Here is a 22268-nt window from a genome sequence, read left to right as displayed (position 1 = left end):
CAGGAATCCTAGGCTGAAATTCTAGGAAAAAATCTTCAAAGCAGAAATGCAAACTGCCAGTGTCAAGGATCCTTACCCTGCCTCTGATATGCTTTGTCTAAGCTGAGCATTGCCAGATCAGAGAGCTGTGAGCAATTCAAGCACCTCCAGCCTCAGGAGGTGAGGATCGCCAGGGATGGCAGCGAGAGGGACACTGGGGTCTGGGCAAGGGTCAGAAAGCTCCCTGACTCCCAAGCAAGAAAGTCAGATACCAAGGAAACGGGCAAGTGTCTAGCCTGGTTATATGTCTTTGGAGGGATTTATCTTTTTTTTTTTTTTTTTTCTTCATTATGCTTTGGTTCTGAGCAATGCTTCACATTTGGAAACTGATTGGTTTCTGGAAGAGGAAGGAAAGAGCAGCCTATAGCTGGTAGGCATAACTCAGAGCATCCAGGATGCAGGACATTGCTCCACAACCAGGGGCTGGTCAGCTCAGAGAGATGGTTTGAGGCTCAGGTTTCAGGAAGTGATTTCTTAACTTATTTCCATAGATCCCTTAAATAGTTTTCTACCCAATTCTACAGGAATTAGGCTGTGTATGTGTAAAACTACGCATCAGGTTGAATAATAGAGGTCATGGCATCTTGTAGGTCTTTGTGTTTTAACTCCTGGCTTCAGCAGTCTCATGATGATCTAAGTCATAGGTCTGGGTGCCCTTTACTTGATGTGTAGCTTGAAGACTGGTATTGAAACTCCTATAGGCTCAGGAATCTCAGGTGCCTTGGGGATGGCAAGTCACCCCTTTACATTTTTTACAGCTTTTACAAGAGTTAGGTATGGACAATCGGAAGCCCTGCTTTTCTGAGGAGGTACAGAATGACACAGATGCAAGAATAGCAACAGCAAGGCTATAACCAAGCCTCAATATAATGATCTGCTAGATTCTATTATACTGATGACCTAGAAAACCATTTATGAAATAGCCCCTCTTGTCAAGTGTCCTTGATTTTCAGGGACATTTCTCATTTTGCGTCAAGCATTCCCTTTGTCCCAGCTCCATCTGGCATCCGCAGCCTGGGATTTACATGGCAGCAGGTAATTGAATGTAGCATTCGTGCGCTGTTTTCTGAAACACCTCTATACCTGAGCCTTTTAAATGGAGAGTGCTCATATCCATGGTGCCTCGTGTCCCAGCTTCATGTCTCGTTCTTTTCTCCTCTGGTTTTGTTTTCTGTCCTGTAGCATCTTAGAAAATTCCCCAAGGGAATTTCGGAAAGGCAAACTGCAAAACTTTGCCAAATCTCTTTGTGTTTCCCTGAAGAGTTTACATGCCAAACTCTCAGGTTGAGGTGTTTCTTTATTTTCTGTGTATTTTGAGTTTCAAGTACAAAATTTGAAACTGCAGAGATCTTTCTTTATTTTACACCATTAAGGTACATCTTGCAGTAAAAGCACTGTCTTAAAAAAAAAAAAAAAAAAAAGTATTTTGATGTCTGCTTTTAAAGAGAAACTAGCAGAACACGGTGCTCCCTTGTATTTCATATTGTAAGGTGCCAGGTGAGTTCGTCAAAAGAAAGCAATCATGAAGGTGTTTGGTGATGAAAGACAGCATTTTTATTTTTGTGATGGGCAAGCTGGGGAGCATCCTTTATGTCTGCATAAACATAAATTCTCTCTCTCTCCATACATATATAAACGAGGTTAAAGGCCAGGCTCTGAATTAAGCTGTAGAGTATTAAGTTTTGCTGTGTTTTCCCATTTCTCTTCCTAAAGGAACCGTGTTCATTTTCCTTCCATAATCCCCTACTGTCTTTTTTTCCCCTAATATTTTTTCCCTTTTGTTTTCTTCTCGCAGCCTGCCCCACCATCAGCTCTACTCAAGGCTCCGTACGAGGTACAGTAGAATATCAAGCCCCATGTGAATGTGAGAACACTCCCTGGTCTTCTCTTTTGAGAAACATGCAACGAGTGAGCAGGGGGGAAGGGGAGAAGTCTGAGAAATAGGAAAATATTCATTATCAGGTAGAAGAATATTGTGCAGTAGCTGAATTGCTGTGCTCCTGCTGTTCCATCAGCTCCTGCTCCTGGCTGTTTGTGGTTCCTGATGGGATTTTCACTGGCCTTAAAGGGAGCCAGGCTTCAAACGGCTGTTGATTTTCAAGAGGATTTCAATTCCTAACTCCTATAGGCTCCTTAAGGAAAATTCTCAGTCTGTCACCAGGATCACCTTTCCATCCTGGAGGAGGTACCGATACCCAAAGAGCTCTCTGCCGTCAGGCTGCACGGACTTTGCCAAGGCAGCAAGTTCCCATCTCTCCTGCCTATGCTGTAACCTCGCTTCATGCTGCTGTACGCATTTTCTACTCAGAAAGCAGTTAGTCCTGCTTAGAAAGGGTTTGACCTGCTTCCCAGAGAGCTTTGTGATAGGGGTGAGACTGAGAAACCGGCTTCAGCTCCCAGCTCCGCTGTTACTCTGCGGCTGAGTCACTTCATCTGTGCTCCCACCCTGACCCTGGCAGTTCATGGGGATGGGCATCACCCCCCAGGAGGCTCTCGTGGTGTTGCCCTGTCTGTGGATACAGAAGCCAAAGCAATTCAATCATAAAGCCACAACAAAGCCTTTCCTTCTCCTTCTTGACAAAGGTGGCAGGAGTAACCCATTTCCCATTTCCTTAGCAGCTCACTGAAACCACTACATGGTAGATTAATGATATGATAATCATATGAGTATATCACAATATGTTTATAATTGGGACTCAAGCTTTATTTTCAGTCCTTGCACTACAGTATTTCCTGCACATTTTAAAGGAAATTCCAGTGCCAGAAGCTCCATATCAGAGATAAATGGCTCTGAAGTAGGTCATTTATTTTGGCAAACTCCCTAGAACTGTTGGAAAAGGGGAAAAAAAAAACCAAACCAAACACCCCAGACCACCCCCCAGCGAAATAACAACTCAAGGCAAGAAACTGCAGAAGATTGTAAATGGTGAAGGGGTGAGGGAATCCAGATTGAAAGGACCACGTTGTAAAGAAGTTGTATTGTAGCCTTTCCATTTGCTATCTCCTTCATCCCAGCCTGCTGCAGACTCTGATAAAATAAAAAAGAACCCCAATTGCAAGATTTTGTCTTACCAAACAGAAAACTGAAGTGAGAAAATGACTCAGAGCTTTAATGATGAGCTGGGAGAGCGAGATGAAGCTGCACGAGCCAGGGAGGAGATGTCAGAGATGTCAGGGGAGAATCTCTGTAGACTGTGTAAGGCGGGTCAGCCCCGCATGTCTCATGAAAACACAGAGAAATGGAAATACTCCTATTTAAAAGCTCTTTCCTAATTTCTCTGACTCTGGCATATAAGAGCAGAAATAATTATCTCTCCCTGCAAGCAATTATTGGACTGGTTCCATGTCTTTTGAAGATAAGATAGTTGAAAAGGAGAAACTGTTCAAGTTCTTTCTTGTTTGTTTTCCATTCTGGAGATTTGAAAACACAATTGTGGGAGTCTCTGTCTTTAGCCTACTCTCCTCCAAGAGATTACATCAAATGTGTTCAGAGCGTACAGACACAGTTTTCCTTGGCTGCCACTTGTGGAGCACACTCCAGGTTTCTAGTGACTTTGCACAGCCCTGCTGATCTCCATGGTCATGGTGTTTTCTCCTGTTGCCTTCTCCATGCTGGCTAGAGGCTAATTCTACCCACTCTTCAATCACACTTTTTTCACTCTTCTCTTTTTTCTGTTTTTCTTTGTTCCAGGATTTGATATGATGGAAGTTTTTGGCTTAGTAGAGAAGGAGTATGCCTCCATTAAAGGCGTAGCCATGGAACCATTCATATTCAGCGGTTCCCGCACCTTCACCCTGTTCAGAGACACTCAGCTCACGCTGAGGACCAGGTGAGAGCAGAGCTGGGACCGGTGTCATGCTCATTGTCGGGCTCATGCATCCCCACTAGCTGTGGAAGATCGCTGGTTTGTGGGTGAGTGATGCAGCCCCACTGGCACCTTCAAAATGAAATGAAAAAGATGATGAGCAAAATCAAACCATAGGTAGACTGAAAGGAATGCCAGACTATTTTTCCTTAATATATTAAGAAATTAACCTCTGCCTGTCCTCAAGATGAGTATGGAATACATCACGCAGAAGTTAAGGGCACACGATAGGGGTACCCATTCTATTTTTCATGCAGCTGAACATTTTCACAGTGAGATTTTTCCTTTTCACAGAATGGCTTTCCCCAGCAGTGTTAGCTGCTGTGATGGGCATCAGGATCGTGCCATGCATGGACACTGCACCATCCTTTAGGCACTCTGTCCACAACCACATACACTTTGGTTGATGGCAGTTTGAGGTCACATTTTCATCTTCAATCCCTTCTTGCACCATCTCTGGTTTGGAGAGAGATCTTTGCTTTAGAAAACATTTGTCTCAGAGCTGCTCTCTGCAGCTTGGTCTTTATTGATGAGAGGGAATAGCCACTGACCCTGGGTTGTGACTTGACCCTGTGTTGTTGCATACAAGGCTTCTCCGCAGGGTCCCAGTGGGGCCAGGCAGCTCCCATGACCTCGTTCATATTTTACAATTATAAATCAGGAAGGATCTGACCCCTGACATTCAGCGCTGCTTTGTTTAAAGCCTAATTACTGAGGCACTGGCTCAGTTTAATCTTAGTTAAAGAAGCAAAGCTTCTTAGAGTAAACAGAGTGGGGGAGATTTGGAGAACTCTTTGGTTTAAATATTCAGAAAATTACAGGCAAATCCTTTTGCTCAGCTGGTACATATGCCTTTCAAGGACATTACTCCTTCAGAACCAGAGAAATAAGAACCTGGCATTACTTATGAATCAGTCCTGAAAAGATGCTTGATGAGCTGTGTATATGCCCATGCAAATGTGTCCTGTTTCGGATTACAGATGCATTTCAAGCATAACCAATTTGACCTTCCTCGCTGCCGTGTACCCTCTGGCTGCTGCTCCTGCCCAGTGCTCCGAGGGCTTTGGCAGCGGCCGCAGAGGGAGCTGGTTCGTGCCAGCAGCTGCTGACGGGCATCGCTGCACGGTCGTGAGCTCCTGCACTGAGCCCAGATTTTGCAGTTGGGATGTGGGGACCCAGGGGAGGCTTTCTGTGGGCTCTGTGCTTAGCCCTGAAGGGCATTTATATTGATTTCTGCCAAGGCTCAAAGATTTACCCCATGCTACATGGTGACCATTCCTCCTTCTTGAAGAGAAGACTTGGGGGAGCATTTTGGAGCCTGGCAGGGATGCTTTGGGAGCTATTTCTATTTTGAAAGGCATTAAGGCTGCACTGGCTGCGTCTTGGCATTCCCCGAGGCGGGTCTGGCAGTGATGGACTGACACCGATGGCTCCCCACGGCATGAGGGGAAGGTCCTTGGGGGCTCATCACTCAGCACAGGCTTCAAGAGGGGTGCACAAAATGGGGGCCAGGCTCTCTCCTGGCTTATCATGTTCAGGTCCCTTGGGTGAAGCTTTTCCAGACCATCCTGCCCAAGAAAACCCGATGGATGATCACCATCTGTAGGATGTTGCCTGCAGGCTCTTGCTGTTTGAAGCCACTGATGCTTCTCTCGTTCCAGCGATGTCCACCTCTTTGCAATCCCACCCGAGCACACCATCAGCATCCTCCTGCGCCTCCTGCCCGAGACCCCCAGGGAGCCCTTCGCCGTGTGGCAGATAACAGATGAGGACTTCCAGCCTCTCCTTGGCGTTAACCTTGACCGTAAGGTTTCTTGTTGAATACATTCAATTCAGGTATTTGCATCCATTTCTGTGAGCAGCAGAAACTCATTTTGGCATTCACTCGGGAAGTTTTCATGGTTTTGTTATACAGCAGTGGGTTTTTTGGGAAGCTTTATTGTTGCTGCCAATGTTGCATTTTAAATATTTCCTAATGCAATTAAAAGGCATATTTTGATTTTTATTCCACTTGCAATATATCCTTTATTTTTTTTCTTTTCCACTGTTTAGAATTATTTCATTATAACATATGAAGTTGTTCACCATGTTTAAGCCTGTTTATTTACTATTGTTCAGCATGTGGGTGAAATCAATTTCTCTCTTAATTCTAAGCTGTTATTTGTCCTATTTTCCCTGTAGCCAGTAAGAAATCCTTGACCTATTTCAATCATGACTACAAGGCTGATTTACAGGAAGTCTCCTTTGACCAGCAGGAAGTGAAGAAGATATTCTATGGGAGCTTTCATAAGGTCCTTATCAAGAGAGGGAGAAATGTGGCTCACGATCTCACTCCAGTCTGAGAGTATTATGCCATCAATGTGTATTGTCCAAAGTGAGGAGTGATTATGCAAATGCTTTGCATCCAGATTGCTAGGGAACTGGCAAACCTATTTCGTATGCTGAGGTTTACAATTGTAAAGAGTTTAGATTCAGCCTATGTGCAAAATACAATTTTTGCATATTAATTGCTTCTCTTTCCTCCCAGAAACCCTAGAACTGAGGGTTTTTTAGTTCTTAATAGACAGGAAAAATTGAAAAATTAAACATATTTTTAGAATTTGGGATTTCAGTGGCCATTTAGTGCTGGAAGGAAGGAAAAATAAAATCTAGCCTTGTGAGCAAGCCTTGTGAGCATTTTTTTTGGACATCTATGTCCTCAGAGCAAAAGTATTCCAGCCAAATGAGCAATGAGCACTTTCTATCAGTATCTGTAGGCAGTTTCATTATTCAGCTACTTCTGAAAACTGAATTATTTAATACTACAACTCCAGAAAGGCTTCTCCCAAGGAGAGGTGATGGGAGCATCAGGGAAAAGCCCAGTGTTGCACAGCAGACACAGCACATGCCAAAACTTATTCCTGAGCCCCCTTGATCCCTTTGCTCATTAAAAACACACCACTAGTAAGGGCAGCACTCTGGGAATTGGGCAGGAGGCATTATTTTAAGAGACTGCCCATCTCATCGTGGAGCTCCAACCTGCCTCTTTCCACCTGCCGCCCAGGTGCACGTGGCCGTGAGCCACTACAGGATCAAACTCTATGTGGACTGTAAGAAAATAGCAGAGAAACCTATCAACACCCTCGGCAGCATCTCCACCGCTGGCTTCATCATGCTGGGAAAAGTGACAAGGACCAGAGGACCCAGGAGTGGGTCTGCGTCGGTGAGTCCCCAGTGGTGGGTGCTGCTGGAGGGTGGGGAGGCGGAAATTTGGAGCTGGCTGGTGGGGGGCAGATGGAGAGGAATGCCATCTCGCATCGTTCTCGCTCTGAATGCCTCCACACACTGCTGTGATGCAGGACCATGTCCTGATCCTGCTGATCCCTGTGATTTTAATGAGCTTTCCCAGTGTGGTGCGTTTCCCCCTTGCCTCCTACCTCTGGCTGAGGTCTGCGATCAGAGGCACCAGCGTGAGCATCTCCCAGATGTGCTTCTGGCTGGCTGCATCATCTGGGGACCAGGGAAGCACAGATCCTGCACTGAGAGGAGCAGACAGGAGGGTTTGGGAATTGCTTCTGCAAGGGCAGGTTGTGTGCATCAGCCCCCACCCAGAGATACAGGGAAAAGCCGGTGACTGAAGGCAGCAGGGCTGGATGCACCTTGGTTTCCAGCGTGTCTGAGCTTCCCTATCTGCATGCAAATGATAGGAAAATAATCTGCAGTATAGAGGCTCTTTGTCAGCTGCTACTTGAAAAAAAACCCAACCCAAACCCTGGGTGCCAGCCTGCAGGTCTGTCCTTGCTGCATCGCACAGCGCTGCAGAGCCTGCTGCCCCCAGGGACAGAGAAAGGGACAGTGAGAAAGAGTAAGGGACAGTGAGGACTCGGTGTCGTGCCCTGTGACAGCAAGTGCATGGTCCTAAGGGCAAAAAACACCCGTGTGTGCCATCGCCTGGCAATCTGCTGTCATGCTCGCTCCACAAAACAGGAGTGTTAAATATGTGCAGAACACGGGGCAAGTTCACCACCCTCAGTGTGCAGGGGGACGGTAGGAAGTCATTCACGCCTTATGTGAAGCTGTTACTCTTTGGCTCTGCTTTTAGATCTTGGAGTCAAGGGGAAAACAGGACATCAGGTGATTTACAACTTCTCTTGCCTCAAAGCAGCAGAGTAAAACCAGGGTGTCCCATATGCCTCCACAACCGCAGAGGTCTGGGATGTGTCAGGGACGATGTGGATGCTGGAATTGCCTGTGAGATGTGGGGTCAGGTGTACAACAGACCAGGGAGCAGTGGTATTCAAGCAGTATTTACTTATTTCCTAAATAAATTCTGTGGCAATTTGATCACAAGCCTGTGCCCAACAAGGCAGGAATCTGTGCTTTCCTCGTGCCTCCCGAATTCACCCTGCTAGCAGCTCAGCCTGACACATCCAGCGAAATAATGAACAGCTTCGTGCTCTCCCCACTCCCATCGCCTTTCAAGCCCAGCAAAGCTTTGTGTCTTCCACGGCTCTGCTGCCCTTGAGAAGACAGAGCGTCTCATTACTGGTTATTGTGGAATCTTATTTAATTTAAGATACCTTTAAATGCTGCTTGATCTATGGGGCTCATCTGTATGCTGCACGTCACACTCCCTGGGCTGTACGGCTTGCTCGTTGTTAAATGCATGGACTGGAAGGAAAAAAAAAAGTATGAGAGATGGTGTCAGGGGAAGAAAAAAACTCTCTGCCTCATTATTTTGGTTTGGCTTTGTGCAGTGTGTTCCCCTCTGTGAATCATAAGGGGAAGATGTGTCAGTTGTGAAGGATGCGGTGAGCAAGACAGGTGGGGGGTTCTTAGGAGGGGCTCACATCTGTCCTGGGAAATGCTGCTGCCACGTTTACTCCTAACTCCGTGCCTCTACAGGGAGCAAAGCAAAGCTTGCTTTCCCATTTTGGTGATTTTAAAGCCCAGTTACTTGAGAACCTGCCCACTGCTGCAGAACTGTAAATTGGACATGAGGCTTTTGCTGGCGTGAAGCTGCTGGTTGACCTGCGCAGCAAGACACAGAGACCTGGGGGCTGGTAAAACACTCTGGCCAGCAGAACTTTTCATGCTGTGGTTTTTTTGGCACAATTAGACTTGGGACCACATGGAGGAGTCCTGTCAAATCATCACTGAAGATTATTTTTAGCACTTGAATGTCATGAGATTTGGTGACGGACTGTGTGTGCCAACGCTTCCTTCTTGCCCAACTCTCTTTTTTCCGCAGTTCCAGCTGCAGTCTTTGCAGATCGTGTGCAGCAGCGTGGGGGCAGAGGAAGACAGATGCTGTGATCTCCCTGCACTGGTAAGCCAAGAGGAACCGGTCTGCTAATTGACACGGAGCTGGGGATGATGGAACTGGCACTGAAGTGACACCACAAATTATTTTGATAGACTCAAGAGGAAAACTATTTATTTTCCTCTTCTTTTGAGAGTAACATCTGTGCGTTTCTTGGTGAAGTGAACAAAAAACTCTTTGCTTCTAAAGGAAAGAAATCTCCAAATCCTGGCGCAGTGCATATCCCTCCTGTCATGAACTCATCGGTGACAGCAGCCCTGACAGTCCGACGGCTTTGCTGCCGCCTCAGCCCTGAGTCACAGCATCCCCCTGCTCTTCCTTTCGAGTTTTCTTCTCAACCCAGAAAGCTGCTTTGTGGGGTGTACATATACTTAGCAAGGAGAAAATTATCTTCCAGTATGTGTTATGGATATTTCAGGCAGGGCTGGTTCATGTTTTTGTGTCTAAACTTGTTATTTGACAGAAAAATAGAGCACTCGGTTGTTCACAAAAATCTCCCAGGGGGGTAGAAAAAATTTCTGCTTTTCCCCAAGTGAATTTTGAACCACTGACAATGTCACCTGTGATCCATCCCCCTCTTGCTACACAGCTGCTTATACCACCTTGGCTTGCCTTTGTTTCAGAGGGACGAGGAGACCTGCCCTACCCTAGCTCCTGCCTGCTCGTGTACCTCTGGCCGCCCGGGCTTGCCAGGACCCCCAGGGCCCCCGGTAAGTTCACCCTCCCACAGCTTCCTTGAAAGCAGCGTGTTGCATGCACTGGTGTCACTTTGTGTTCATGCCAGGCATGAGGATAACGCTCCTGGGGCTTCATGAGGTTTTAGAATCATAGAATCATGTCAGTTGGAAAAGACCCTTATGATCATCAACTCCCACCGTTAACCTAATGCTGCCATGTCCCTAAGTGCCACATCTACACATCTTTTAAATCCCTCCAGGGATGGTGACTCCACCATTCCCCTGGGTGTGATGCTCGACAACCCTTTTGGTGATGAAATTTTTCCTATATCCAATCTAAACCTCCCCTGGTGCAACTGGAGGCTGTTTTCTCTTGTCCCAACTCAGGGATTGTTGATGTCCTCCTTGTGCCAGGGCAAGGCTGGGACGTGTCCTTGGGGTTTCAGATGCTGATGCGATGGGAAGGTGGGGAGCTGGCAAAGCAACAGCTGCAGCTGGGATCAGCCTGAGCAGTTCCTGGTGCCACGTTAATCCTCTTAGGAGAGGAAGACGAGTCACCCTTGGTGCCTGCAGAGATTTCATGGATCAGAGGCTCTGAAACTCTTTGTACATGAAAAAAAAAAAACAACACGAAACCTTCCTATCTGGTTTGTGTGTTAAGTGGGAGCCTTATAAATGTCTGTGTGGGTGGGTAGTGTAAGGAGAAAGGGAGACCACAATTCTGTCTGTCCCCAAAGCCATCTCTCTTTACAGTGAGTGTGACTGCAAGGAAACCCTGAAGGAAATGAGAGGGAAGCGATGACGGTCATCAAGTATGTAATATGCTCAGGCATAAAAGGGCAAATACAATATTCTGCCCTGTCCATTATGGATGCAGGAGAGTCACCATGGGTTTGAATTGCAGGAGGAAATATTCAAGTTAAACACTAGGAAGCAGCTATCAAAAAGTTTACATTTTGGAAGTTTGGGAAAAACATTTTATTTGCACAAGGCAGCAGAAACCTGACAATCTGGCCAGAGCACCCCATTCCAGCCACTCTGGGTGCTTTTCTCCTGGAAAATAACCATTAAAAAACAATTGGGCTCCTTGCTCAAGTGAAGGTTTCGGATCACCCCCTGCATGGCTATGGCTTAACTGTGAATTCAGTTCCACGCTTTGCCAGGAACAGCGACTGGTTGCAGAGTAATTACATGCTCCTTCTGGTGGAAGTTTAATTACACAGCACACTCCACTGTCACAGTTTGCTTCAATATCCTAAGTGCATAATTACCAGCTTGCATTGCCCTGTGGTTTAAACATCTCCACAGTACAACTCTTTAAAGAGCTAGACTCTTCTAAGCATTAGAGAAAATATGATTTTGACACATCACCTTATCCTCACACCACGAAACCCTTGGTGATTTGCTGCAGTTACAAAAGCACTCGTTGCTATTTTTAAAGCTCCATTTGGCGAGACCATGTCCCACCTTGTGTTTATTACTGTCCTTAATGAGTGTGTTTGACCAGGTCCAGCTGACTTCTGAAATTAACTTCTGGGAGCTTCTGAAAGCACCTTTCCCAAAGCTCCCTGCCTGTACTTCTTAATCCAAATCTATTGGGGGTTTTTTTAGAGTTAAGAATAGAAACTTTCAGATTAAGATGTCAAAAGTTCCCATGATATTGGTTCATGCCAGAAGACTGGTTTCTGCTCTCCGTCCAGCAGTGATGCAGATGCAGAGCTCAGCCAGGTCTCCCCAGAGCCGGTTGCTGTCCCTCATCTCAGAGTGTGTCTGTTTCTCGGGGTGATATAAAAACCAACATAGTCCCAAAGGGCTGTAGACACAAGCACCTCTTCTTTTTTCTTCTCAAATGTGTTCCTGTGTTCATACGTGACCCTTCCTCCATTCGTCTCGGCATGGACTTGCTGGGGGAGTTGGAGGGAGGAGGTTGAACATGTTGGAAGTTCCTCTCTCCTGGCTGGTGATGATTGCAGTGTGCCCACCGCCTGCCCCGGAGGGGCTGTGCTCTCCTCTCTTCTCCTCTTTTCCACATTTGCTGGATGACTTGATGGATTTTCTTTTTGTCTGCATTTGCCCCAAGCACTCTGGGGCAGGGAATATCTCTCACTGTGCACAGCAAAGTGCACCGACTTCCATCCCCTGAGCTCCTGCTGACACTGCAATAAAGTTTATGATATTTATAACAGCAGCTTTGTGTCCTCCTGGCAGGGCAGCCCTGGGAGGAGAGGACCCCAAGGGGAGCAGGGGGAGCCGGGACCCAAGGTGAGTCCTGACACCCAGCACTGCCGCTGGCTTTGTTTGCACTGGGATGTGTCGGAGGCATGATGCAGGAGTGCAGAATCCTCAGTCAGTGCGGCTGGATGTGTTCATTCCTGGTCTGAGCTGGACTCCTGAGACTGGGGACTGTCTCGCTGCACCAGGCAGAGTGCAAACAGAGCCTTAAGAAGAGATGCATTGAGGAGGATGGGAACACAATATTCATTAAATGCTCAGTTGGGGCTTTGGAAATTGAGATGATGAGCCTGATTGCACTGAATTAATGCAATGCATGCGGTCAGCAACGTTCTCAGAAAGCAGCCTTGCTGCAAAACAGTCAGTCGTTGTGCTGTGCTGGTTCTGGCTGCCAAGCCTCCAGACTAGACAGCCTGGTACTGCCCTGGGGCAGGGCAGCGTGAGGAGCGAAGCAGACCAAGACCCAGACAAAGCTGGGTCTGAATCCCCAAATCCTAGGGACTGGAGCAAGACCTCGTGCAAGTGTTCACTGCTGCACTGATCAACATGGGGCAGAGCCGGACCAGCCCGTTGATCCCTTTCTTTGGGGCAATATCTGGGAAAGCAGCATGGTTACGGGGGATAGATTTTGGGGAGGGAATGAGAATGGATGCAGATCTCATTTGCTCTCTGGCCACCTTGAATAACTGGGCTGACCTGCTGCTTGGGAAGGTGAATTGTGCTTTGCAAAGCACCATCTGCAGCTTTGCAGAAAGATGCACCAAAGCCTTGGACCTGAAAGGCAAAAGCAGCTGAAGTTACTGGAGATCCCCTCCCTCTCCTGACTTCATCCTGAATCCTGCAGGCAGTCCATGCAGCCCATGTGGAGAGCAGGCACTAATTGCTTTTCTTCCTTATGTTTGATTTCATGTCTTTGGCTTTAGGGTGAACCAGGCCCACCTGGACAAGTGGGGCCAGAGGGTCCGAGTGGCCAGCAAGGCTCGCCAGGCTCCCAAGGCATCACGGTTCAGGGTCCTGTGGTATGTCATCTCTCCCGCTGCCTTTTCTGTTACTTACACTTTGCAGTTAGAACATGTCTCAGAAATGGGTGTCTCAGTAGTCTCCAAAACGTGATCTGTGTATTTACATCATCCTCGCTAACAGCTGGCCAGCTGCACAAGAGAGACGATGATCATTTTTTCATGCTGATGAGACCCTGCACTTAGTCATTCTGGCAAAAGACTGCTTTTGTCCAGACTCTCCCTGATGTGTCTTTAATGAAAACAGCTCAGTGGAGTATTCCGGCATTTTTCTTTGTCTGGGCATTATTGCTTGGCATGAAGCAGAGATGCTGGCTGCTGTGTGCATGTCGGGGATGGCAGAGTCCCCACACACATGCTGTGGCTGTAAATACCCTGCAGTACCGCAGAGAGCTGCAGCAACCTGGGATGCGGGTGTGGAGCAGCGGGATGCGGGTGTGGAGCAGCGGGATACTGTTTGCCTTAAAGGATGCTGCAGCATGCCTAACTATGTGCTTCTGGTTTAATCCAAGGGACCACCAGGAATTAAAGGAGAGAAAGGAGACACTGGAAGTCCTGGCATGCAGGTAATGGCAGACACCATTCCTCCTTTTAGTTGACTCCAAGATTTGCCCATTTTTCCCACTAACTACTTTAAGCAAGATTGAAAAGCCATGGAGTTGTTACTGTTGTGTGCTTGGAAACTATCTTTCATTTTGGAGTGTCATCACTTTCCCAAGGGAAACTGAGTCAGCTGATGCAAAAAAGCTAGACCTATCTGGAAGCTAGATATAATGTAACTAAAGGTGGGGTAATGGTGGTTGCTCTGTTTAATGAGTGACTGTTTCTTCTTCTTCCTACATCCCCTGTTACAAGATGAAGCAGGGCAATGATAGTCAGATGCCAACTTTACCCAGCACTTCTGATTTTTTCCTGGTGTGCAAGGAGCTCCAGGCAGGGATGGTCTTCAAGGTGCAAAGGTAAGATACCTCACCTCTGGGTTTGCATGCATGGGTGCCTAAAATCCCAGCAGAGACCCGAAACACCCAGGTCTCCTGATGCACTCAGTGCATGAGTGAATGGGCTTTCCACAAAGCCAGAGGGATTGGGGGGAAAAAAAATAGGGTCATCTCAAGTTTGTCCAAATTTGACCAGGTGCCACCCTTCTTCCCTGCTTGACAGATGCATTTTTTACCCATTCCTTGCAACCTCAAGTTAAGAGAAGCACTTGGAAAAACCATCTCACTGCTTACCAGGTCTCTTTGAATCCTCTCATTAATAAATGCCTGGATTTGGCTTTGCAGGGGGTGAGGGGACTCGAAGGCACAGCTGGGCCTCCAGGACCTCCTGGACCAAGGGTGAGTACTCACCATGGGTGATGCATAGCAAAATCTCTGCCTCAATGGGGGCTTATGGTTTCTGCTAACCAGAGGTGTCAGGGCAATCCCCCTTCTCAAGGTATCATGAGGAATCCCCGACACATCGTGCAGGTGTCCACTTTGCCTGGCACTCTCAGTGTGAGAAGAAAAAACTTGGCTTCCCCTCCTGCAGGCAACTTCTGGGCAAGCCTTGACCCCGCAAGGACATGCCTGGTTTGCTATTTTTGCTTCCCTGGTGCTGCTGGTTTTTGACTGTTGGTTGAGTTCGAGGCATATGGGCTTGTTAGACTGAAGTCAGACAAAGCTGCAGGATGCAGGCAGGTGTGAAAGGTTTCCCCCCACGCCAATTCCAACATCTGCTGCCAGGGCCATATGTAGATAGGTGTACGTGCACTCGGGTGTGCCCGGGATAGCAGAACCTTAAGATCTGTTAATTTCCATCCATCTTCCAATTTGAAGGCACCACAGCCCTCCCAAGTTCTGTGAAACAGATGCACTCCACTGTGCGTGGGAAACGGAATCAAATTTGGGTTTAGATGATGGGTGGTGGACCTGATAGCTCCTGATTCTCACTGCTGAAGTATGAGGAATTTGGCAGTCCTGGAGAGTGTACGACGGAGATTGCTCACTGCTGTCTTTGCGTTAGACCCCACAGGAGTTGTGCTGAAGGAGGTGTTTAGGGGAGCTAAGGTTGAATTTGGCTCATAACTCTGACTTGCTTATCCTGGGAAGATGTGGAGCCAGCAGGGCTGAACCTCAGCTTTCCAAATACGAGGAAAGCACCGTAGCCTTCAGAGCAGGCTCTGAAATCTCTTCTGGTGCTGCCTTGAAGACTTCTTTCATTTTCACTGATCAGAAGAGTTGCTAATCTTTATTCAGCTTAAATGTAACAAGTGGAAAATTATAAAAGAAAGTATTTCTACTGGTTGTTTTTGTCTTTTGTTTTGGTTGATTTTTTTTCTTCCCTTTATGGCTCCAAAGGGCACAGACATTTCACAAGGAGGAGATGGCCAAAGAAGGCACTTCCCACTCTGTTGCAAAGTATTAGAGGCAAACACAGGTCTTAAAGGAAAAAGAAAACAACAGCAGGGTATTAAGAGGCTGAAGAAAAGGGTTATGCTCTAGGCTATGTCTAAATTTCAATATATAATTAAGGATCTAAAGCCTATAGGGTAAAAAACACATTGCAGTTTGTTGGCAAAACTCAGCTTTGCTGGCTTGACAGTAATTGAGACAGTAATAGGAAATGATGTGAATGTGACTCATGCACAATATACTCTTAACACTGGACTCGTGGCTGGACGAGGTACTGACATAAACCTTAAGGCTACAAGGCCCTTGCTGCAGTCCTCTCAACTCAAACTGCTGGTGCTCCTGGAGCTGTAGGGGGATGTCAACCTTGAACAGAAAAAGAAGAAAGTTAGGAACTAACTGGACTTTCATCTGTGTCTTCTAATTAATGTCCGCAGGGTTTCCAAGGAGTGACAGGCTCCCGAGGCAGCAGTGGAGAGAAGGGACCTCCGGGCGACGTTGGACCAACAGTAAGCGTGGGCTTTTGGGTCTCAAAGAAGGCCAAGGCATGAAATAATCGAGTGGAAACAAGCTGTTCCCACAGCAGCCCTCCCTCAGAGTCTAAAGGATAGTTTTAATTCACACTCATCCTTCTTAAGAAGATGCCTGGATATGCAAAGCCCAGGTTACTTAACTGCTGATAAAGCATTTCACAAATCCCACCTCCCCTCGCTCTCTGCAGATGCACAAGCTACACAAAATCCAACCTCCAGACAAATTTCTGGTGTGAGATTCTAGAATAAAGCAACAGAGTCTGTCCTGAGCTGGAGCAGCCAGCACTGGGCTTGTAGGGACAACCACAGATGTAGATGTCCCACTTATTTCTTCTTCTCAGATGTTAAAACCCGCCTGCTATGGTGGGAAATCTGGTCTAAGATCATATCTGAGGAATTACTGCATCCCTGTTGATGATGTTTTATGGCACTGCTCCAGCTGCTGCTTTATTGTTCTTTTTCTTAAAAAAGAAACCAAAATATTCCTGTGAGCTTGAAGCTTTTCTAGTCACTGTCATGAGGTCAAGAAAAACTTTGTGTTCCGTGTCCCATTAATGTAACCCACATGCCCATTGATTTGTTTGTTTGTTTCCTTCTGCTCTTCCTTTCCCTAGACTTTTATTTTTTTTTTCTTTCCTTATAGGGGTTGCCAGGTCCAAAAGGAGAAAGAGGAGAGAAAGTGAGTTTTTCTGGTGTTGGGCAACACTCTCACCATATCCTACACTCAAAAGAGTGGATGTGGTGACCTGCTTCGCAAGCTATGCTAACACATATAAACCAAACCTTTCTAGTGTGGAGCCTTTCTATTCACCTGCACGGGCTGTGCTGGCGGGATATAAATAATCCTGCAGCAGTCAGGAGCTCCTTAGTATCAATCGTAGTAATGAAGGAGAAATGCCAACTGCAAATCCATTCTTTGCTGAGAAGGAAAAACCAAACCCACTTGGCTTCACTGAGTTGTTCTTTTTTAATGTATTGCATAAGAGAGGACTCGTTCGTAGTAATCCGCTGGCGTGTCCCAGCACAGAGCCTTTGAGGTTGGGAGATGCACGCTGCTTTTGAAGGTTATTTTGTTGTGAGAGGAAGTTTTTCTCATTGTTGTAGTTTTACCCTGGCTGGCAGCAAAACACAACACCGCTCGCTCACCCTCCTCCATCCCCTGGATTGGGAACAGAATGAGAGGGGTGAAGGGAACAGAGACTCGTGGGATGAGATAAGAACAATTTAACAACTAAACTACACTAATATTGGAAATAATAATGATGATGATAATAATAGTAAAATATACAAGTATACAAATGAGTGACACACAGTGACACTGCTCACCACCCCATGACCAAGGCTCAGCCCATTCCCAGCTAACGATCCTGGAGCAGGGAGAGTCCTGAAACCACAATCCCAGAATGGAGATAAGAGCCTGAGTGTCCAAGATAACCCTGAGAGAGGGGCAACCCAGAGGGAGACAACCCAGAACAAGAGAGAGAACTTCCAGACAGAGCCTCACCTCTCTCCTGGCCGTGCCGGGCAGCGGATGGAACAGACCATCGGCCAGTTTGGGTCTCAATCCTAAACCCAAGGTCGAATCCTGGGCTGGTCACTGGGGCTGTGCTCCCTCCCAGCTCCTCCTGCCCCTGCAGACACGGGCACAGCAGAGAAGCTGGAAAGTCCTCGACTGTCCTGGCAGCAGCTCTGCCCATCAGTGTGTGATCAGCTTGTCCCCAGCACAAACCCCAACAGCCTCACACCAGCTGCTGGGAGGAGCGTTCACTCTGTCCCAGCCCAAACCAGGATGCTCATCCTGGCTTTTGGTTCAAAAGAAACCCGGCGTCTTTCTAAGAGTCTGAGTCTCATCGCCAAGACTGACTTACGTGAATTAGGCTTCAGGCAGGGGTGAGGTGCTTTTGGCTCACGTTAATCATAGAATCATAGAATCATTAAGGCTGGAAAAGACCTCAAGGATCATCAAGTCCAACCCAACACCACCTAACTCACTAAACCATGTCCCTAAGCACCACATCTACACATTTCTTGCCTCAATATGATAATTTTTAACATTCTCCTTCCATTCCCACCAGCTTTTTCTTTTCTATACATTTTTTCTGCAGTGGAACTTTCCTCTTTCCCGTCCCTTGGGTGTTGTGTTAAGCTTTTTGTTAAGTCTGGATAATCATCTGCACAGTGATCCAGCCAGAGATGTGTATTTTATAAATGTTTTTGTAAGTACGCAGGGTATTAGGAATTTTCACAGACAGAGTCAGAATTTACTTTTAAGCAATGCTTTGCATTTTTATCACTTTTCCCTCGTTTACTAAAACTTTCTGAAGGACCCCTCATATTATTTATTCAGAATACAGTAACGGTAATAATAAATATTCATAAAAGATTTACACAAAGATAGGACGTTGTAATATCTGATCATATTAAATCTTTTACATATCACAGAACATTGTGTTATAGACTTAGCATCTTTTCTGATAAAATTTGGGAGTGAAATTTACTCTCTCTTTTTTGGTAGCTTTGGTAATTATTGAGATTCGGTCTGGGCTTTTTGATGTGCAGGAAAAAAGCAATTCTTGATGTTTCCCAAGTTCAGTTTTATGGTTCCAGAGCTTTGTGATAAATAAATAAAGCTGCATTTCACGGTAGTTAATCTCTGAAACTCAAGCTGACAAAAAGGATGGGCAGAAAGCTATCATGCATTATGATATCAATCTTTTTAAAAAGATATTAATCCTTCTTTCTTTTTTTTTTTTTTTTCATAAAAAATGTTTTGCTTTAGGGAGAACCACAGTCGTTAGCCACAATTTACCAGCTCGTTAGCCAGGCTTGTGAGCGGATGATTCAAAGTGAGTATGACCAGCTCTGCTCCCACCTGTGTTCACAGCACTCGAGCAGTGATGAACAAAACCAGAGGGGGGACAGCAAGAAGCTGTAGTGACCCAGGGAGCTTCTCCATCCTGCGCTGTGCTGAGCACCCTGCATAGCAAATGTCCCGTCACAGGCTCTCGGTCCTACGCTGGTTTTATTGGGTGGCATGAGCACAGAGCCATGTGAAACACTTCTTTGGAAAAACCCTTCGGCGCTTTGCAAAGACTCCTTTGTTTCTTAAACGGAAAAGCTTGAAACTAATTTGAAATAAATAATTCTTTTGGTTATTCTTTTGCTCTCTGGAGACAAGGCATTTTTGGTAAAGCTCCTGTGCTGTGATGCACAAAGAGAAGCAGCGGATTACCCAAGGTCAGGCAGCAAAGTCATGACTCAGCTCCCATCTTCAGCTTCTGGCTTTCCCAGTTTGCACTGGCAGCTTTTAGCACGAGCTGATAGCTTTAAGTACCTTTTTAGACAACATCCTCTGCTTTTGTCTCTTTTCTGAATTTCCCAGCCAAGAAAACACTCATTTTCTGTCTTCCCTTCTCAGCTCATGTGTTGAAATTTGACTCGTTCATTCATGAACATGCAAGGAAGCCAGTTCCTGTTTGGGAAGAAAAGTTAAAACCAGGAGAACCAGGACCACCGGGTCCTCCAGGTCCCCCTGGGAGCAATGGAGAAAGAGGAGAAAATGGCATCCCTGGACAGCCAGGAAAAGATGGGTATCCTGGAGAAAGAGGTATGGACAGAAGTGTTTGTAAGCATTCTTTAACTTTGACGCTTTAACTAAACATTTTAGAGTGTCAACCAGTACTGTAAAGATAACACATGATATTATCTCACCTGATTACTCTTTTCCTCTTGCAATTCTCTCTTCTAGGAAGAGAAACACAAGTTAGATAACTCAAAGACTAGGGAGAAGACAGACGGAGCCCACTCTTTTGCAAGCTCTGCTTTCAGAGAAAGGCCAGTTTGTAGATTTTGAGGGATAGAGAGTTTGATTTTAGAGGGCGGGAGGCTTTCTATACAGAAAAGCAGAAGAAACACGTTTGTCAGTGGCTCAAGTAATTGTCTGTCAAAATAAAACTAAAAACATTGGTTTCAGCGGTGTCCTTACGCCTCTAAGTAACTGGACACCTTCTGTTTAACTCCTTGCTCTGGCACTGTTCCGCTTCAGCTGGTATCTGCAGAGCTTATAAAAGTGTCCCTTAAGAGCAAAGGAAAGTAACAACCTGCAGATGCTTCCAGCCTGTCGAGCGAGGAGATGGGACAAGACAGATCTCACCAACAATCTTAAGGATATGGCTGATCAAAATATTTTCATCTTAAAAATATGAAAAATGGTATTTTGTCAAAATGCACCTATTTCATTGAGATGTACTGGTTTCTTGAGCAGTTCCATGCAAAAACCAGCAATCCTGACTCACCAGCACCTGGTCGAAGAGACGGTTCAGCTTTGTGGTCTGTGACCCATGTGAAGAGCATGGGAGCGGTCCTTGTGCTCAGGCCAGTGCACTAACACCAGCGCTATGAATTTCTCTGTGAAAAATTTCCATTTTCACCCATATTAGCTGCAAATCAATGCTGGCAGGAGCATTAATTCAGGATGAAATGCAAAATGCGGTGAAGTGATGCTTATATCTTCTCTGTGATTAGGTGCCCCAGGGCCCAAAGGAGAAAAAGGAATGCCCGGAGACAGCGAGGAAGGGATCCAAGGACCCAGAGGCAGAACAGGTAAGGTGAATAACAGCCTCCTTGGATCAGCCCAGTTCAGAGCTCACCAACTGCCAGATTCAAAGCCTTGGGACCCCTGTGGTGGGGCAGACCAACCCTCCCACCGCAGCACTGCCAGCAGGACCCAGAGGGTTCCTCTCTGCCAGAACACAGGAGGATGCTCTAGGCACCCTGGTACCCATTCCCAGGTAATGATGTATTTTAAGGACCTGAGACATATCCAAGGAGTTTTAGTTTTCCTGCTTTTTTGCATGCAAGACCAGATGCTCAGGGGACAGAAACTCTTTGAAAATGCAGCTCGTGAAACATAAGGGTCTTGGAGTAATCTGTTAGGATTTGGCGTGCTCCTCCATCCTGATCCCTGTTACTTGAAATCAGTGGGAGGTTTGTGACTGACATCACAACCAGGCACTATCAAGGGAATGCAGTCAAACATATTCTTCTGTATTTACATTTTTATAGTGGAGATGTAAAGACACAAAAAACAATGACTCTGAGACAGATCCTGGGGTAAAGGTGATTTTCTGCATTGACACATAGTTGAATATTGGATTCTTATAACCAGGCTCCATTTTTAGCCAACCTGGGTACCCTTAGGTTTGAGAATAAGATCTCTAGTTACTGGGATTCAGAAGACATTTTCTGACTGGCAGGTCCAGTTCTTCCACTAAAATAACACCATGATGGATGGAGCAAATATAGAAGAGGTGTTCCACTGAAGCAGATAAAGTGGAGATGCTGTGATTTACGGTGCTTCTCCTTCTTCAGGCCCACCAGGAGAAGTTGTGCTGGGGAAACCAGGTCCAAAGGGTTTTCCTGGGAATGCTGGTCCTCAAGGTTTTCCTGGTGTCAGAGGGCAGCCTGGGCAGGCTGGATATCCAGGTGGTTGTGATATCTCTGGATGTTACGAGGCAGGTAGAAGAGGTAAGTCCTGACTACCTCGGTGCAAAGTTATGATTTTAGAACTGGTCTGTGGTTACTTCTCTTAAGCTGGGCAGAGACCTCTGTCCATCCTTCAGGCTTTGTCAGTCCTGCAAGAGCCTCCTTTGCAAAGCAATTGGGATGATTCACGTGCAATTCATACAGACAAAAGGCAGTTTAATTGACTGCTCCTCAGCCACCCTTCACAGATTAACACATACCTGCAGCAGTGGTTGAGCAGGTGGAGTGATCAAGGGGTTCTCAGTGTCCCCAGCAATGTTTCCACGGGGGATTGAGAGGACTAATATCCCAGTTCCTGCACATAAATTTCGTGGAGGCTCAATTATAAAAAGTCCTGAGAAATAAAGAAGATCACTGGCACTGATCAAAGGATTTACAAGGGAAAAGAATTAATCCTACACTATCTCTGCTCGGTACTTGACACTGGTTTGTTTGGTTGCTCAGTGGCTTTGTCTCCTTCCCACACACAGATTTCATCCCCTGAGGGCTGGTGCAGAGGCAGCTGAAGACATCGCTTTGCCCTGGGAATCTCTGGGTGAATGCTCCACCAGCTCCAAGAGAAGCAGCAACCTCAACAGCAAATGTGCTGTTTGTGTTTGTTTAATGTCCCGTCACTTCTCTATGGACAAGCCAATCAAACACTAAAGCCACCCAACCAGCCTGCAT

The 22268-nt window shown here is 46.3% G+C and overlaps 1 protein-coding gene across 1 annotated transcript in view; it reads left to right on the top strand.

Moving 5' to 3' along the window:
* The window catches only part of COL20A1 (collagen, type XX, alpha 1), a gene marked incomplete at its 3' end in the record, with an annotated part of 42704 nt that extends 21120 nt beyond the window's left edge, over window positions 1–21584 (top strand). The window contains 18 exon segments of the mRNA XM_010076302.1: window positions 1835–1873; window positions 3731–3869; window positions 5567–5709; window positions 6087–6196; window positions 6949–7107; window positions 9136–9213; window positions 9831–9917; window positions 12093–12146; window positions 13040–13135; window positions 13648–13701; window positions 14032–14094; window positions 14419–14472; window positions 15963–16034; window positions 16702–16737; window positions 18838–18904; window positions 19477–19665; window positions 20583–20660; window positions 21429–21584. Coding sequence (XP_010074604.1) covers window positions 1835–1873; window positions 3731–3869; window positions 5567–5709; window positions 6087–6196; window positions 6949–7107; window positions 9136–9213; window positions 9831–9917; window positions 12093–12146; window positions 13040–13135; window positions 13648–13701; window positions 14032–14094; window positions 14419–14472; window positions 15963–16034; window positions 16702–16737; window positions 18838–18904; window positions 19477–19665; window positions 20583–20660; window positions 21429–21584 — 1674 coding nt within the window.
* Window positions 21585–22268: the final 684 nt, after the last annotated feature.

The sequence above is a fragment of the Pterocles gutturalis genome, unplaced genomic scaffold (assembly GCF_000699245.1).
Source record: "Pterocles gutturalis isolate BGI_N339 unplaced genomic scaffold, ASM69924v1 scaffold21528, whole genome shotgun sequence".
NCBI classification, from domain to species: Eukaryota; Metazoa; Chordata; class Aves; order Pterocliformes; family Pteroclidae; genus Pterocles; species Pterocles gutturalis.
The sequence above is the reverse complement of the archived record's forward strand: the minus strand, read 5'-3'. Positions and strand labels throughout refer to the sequence as shown.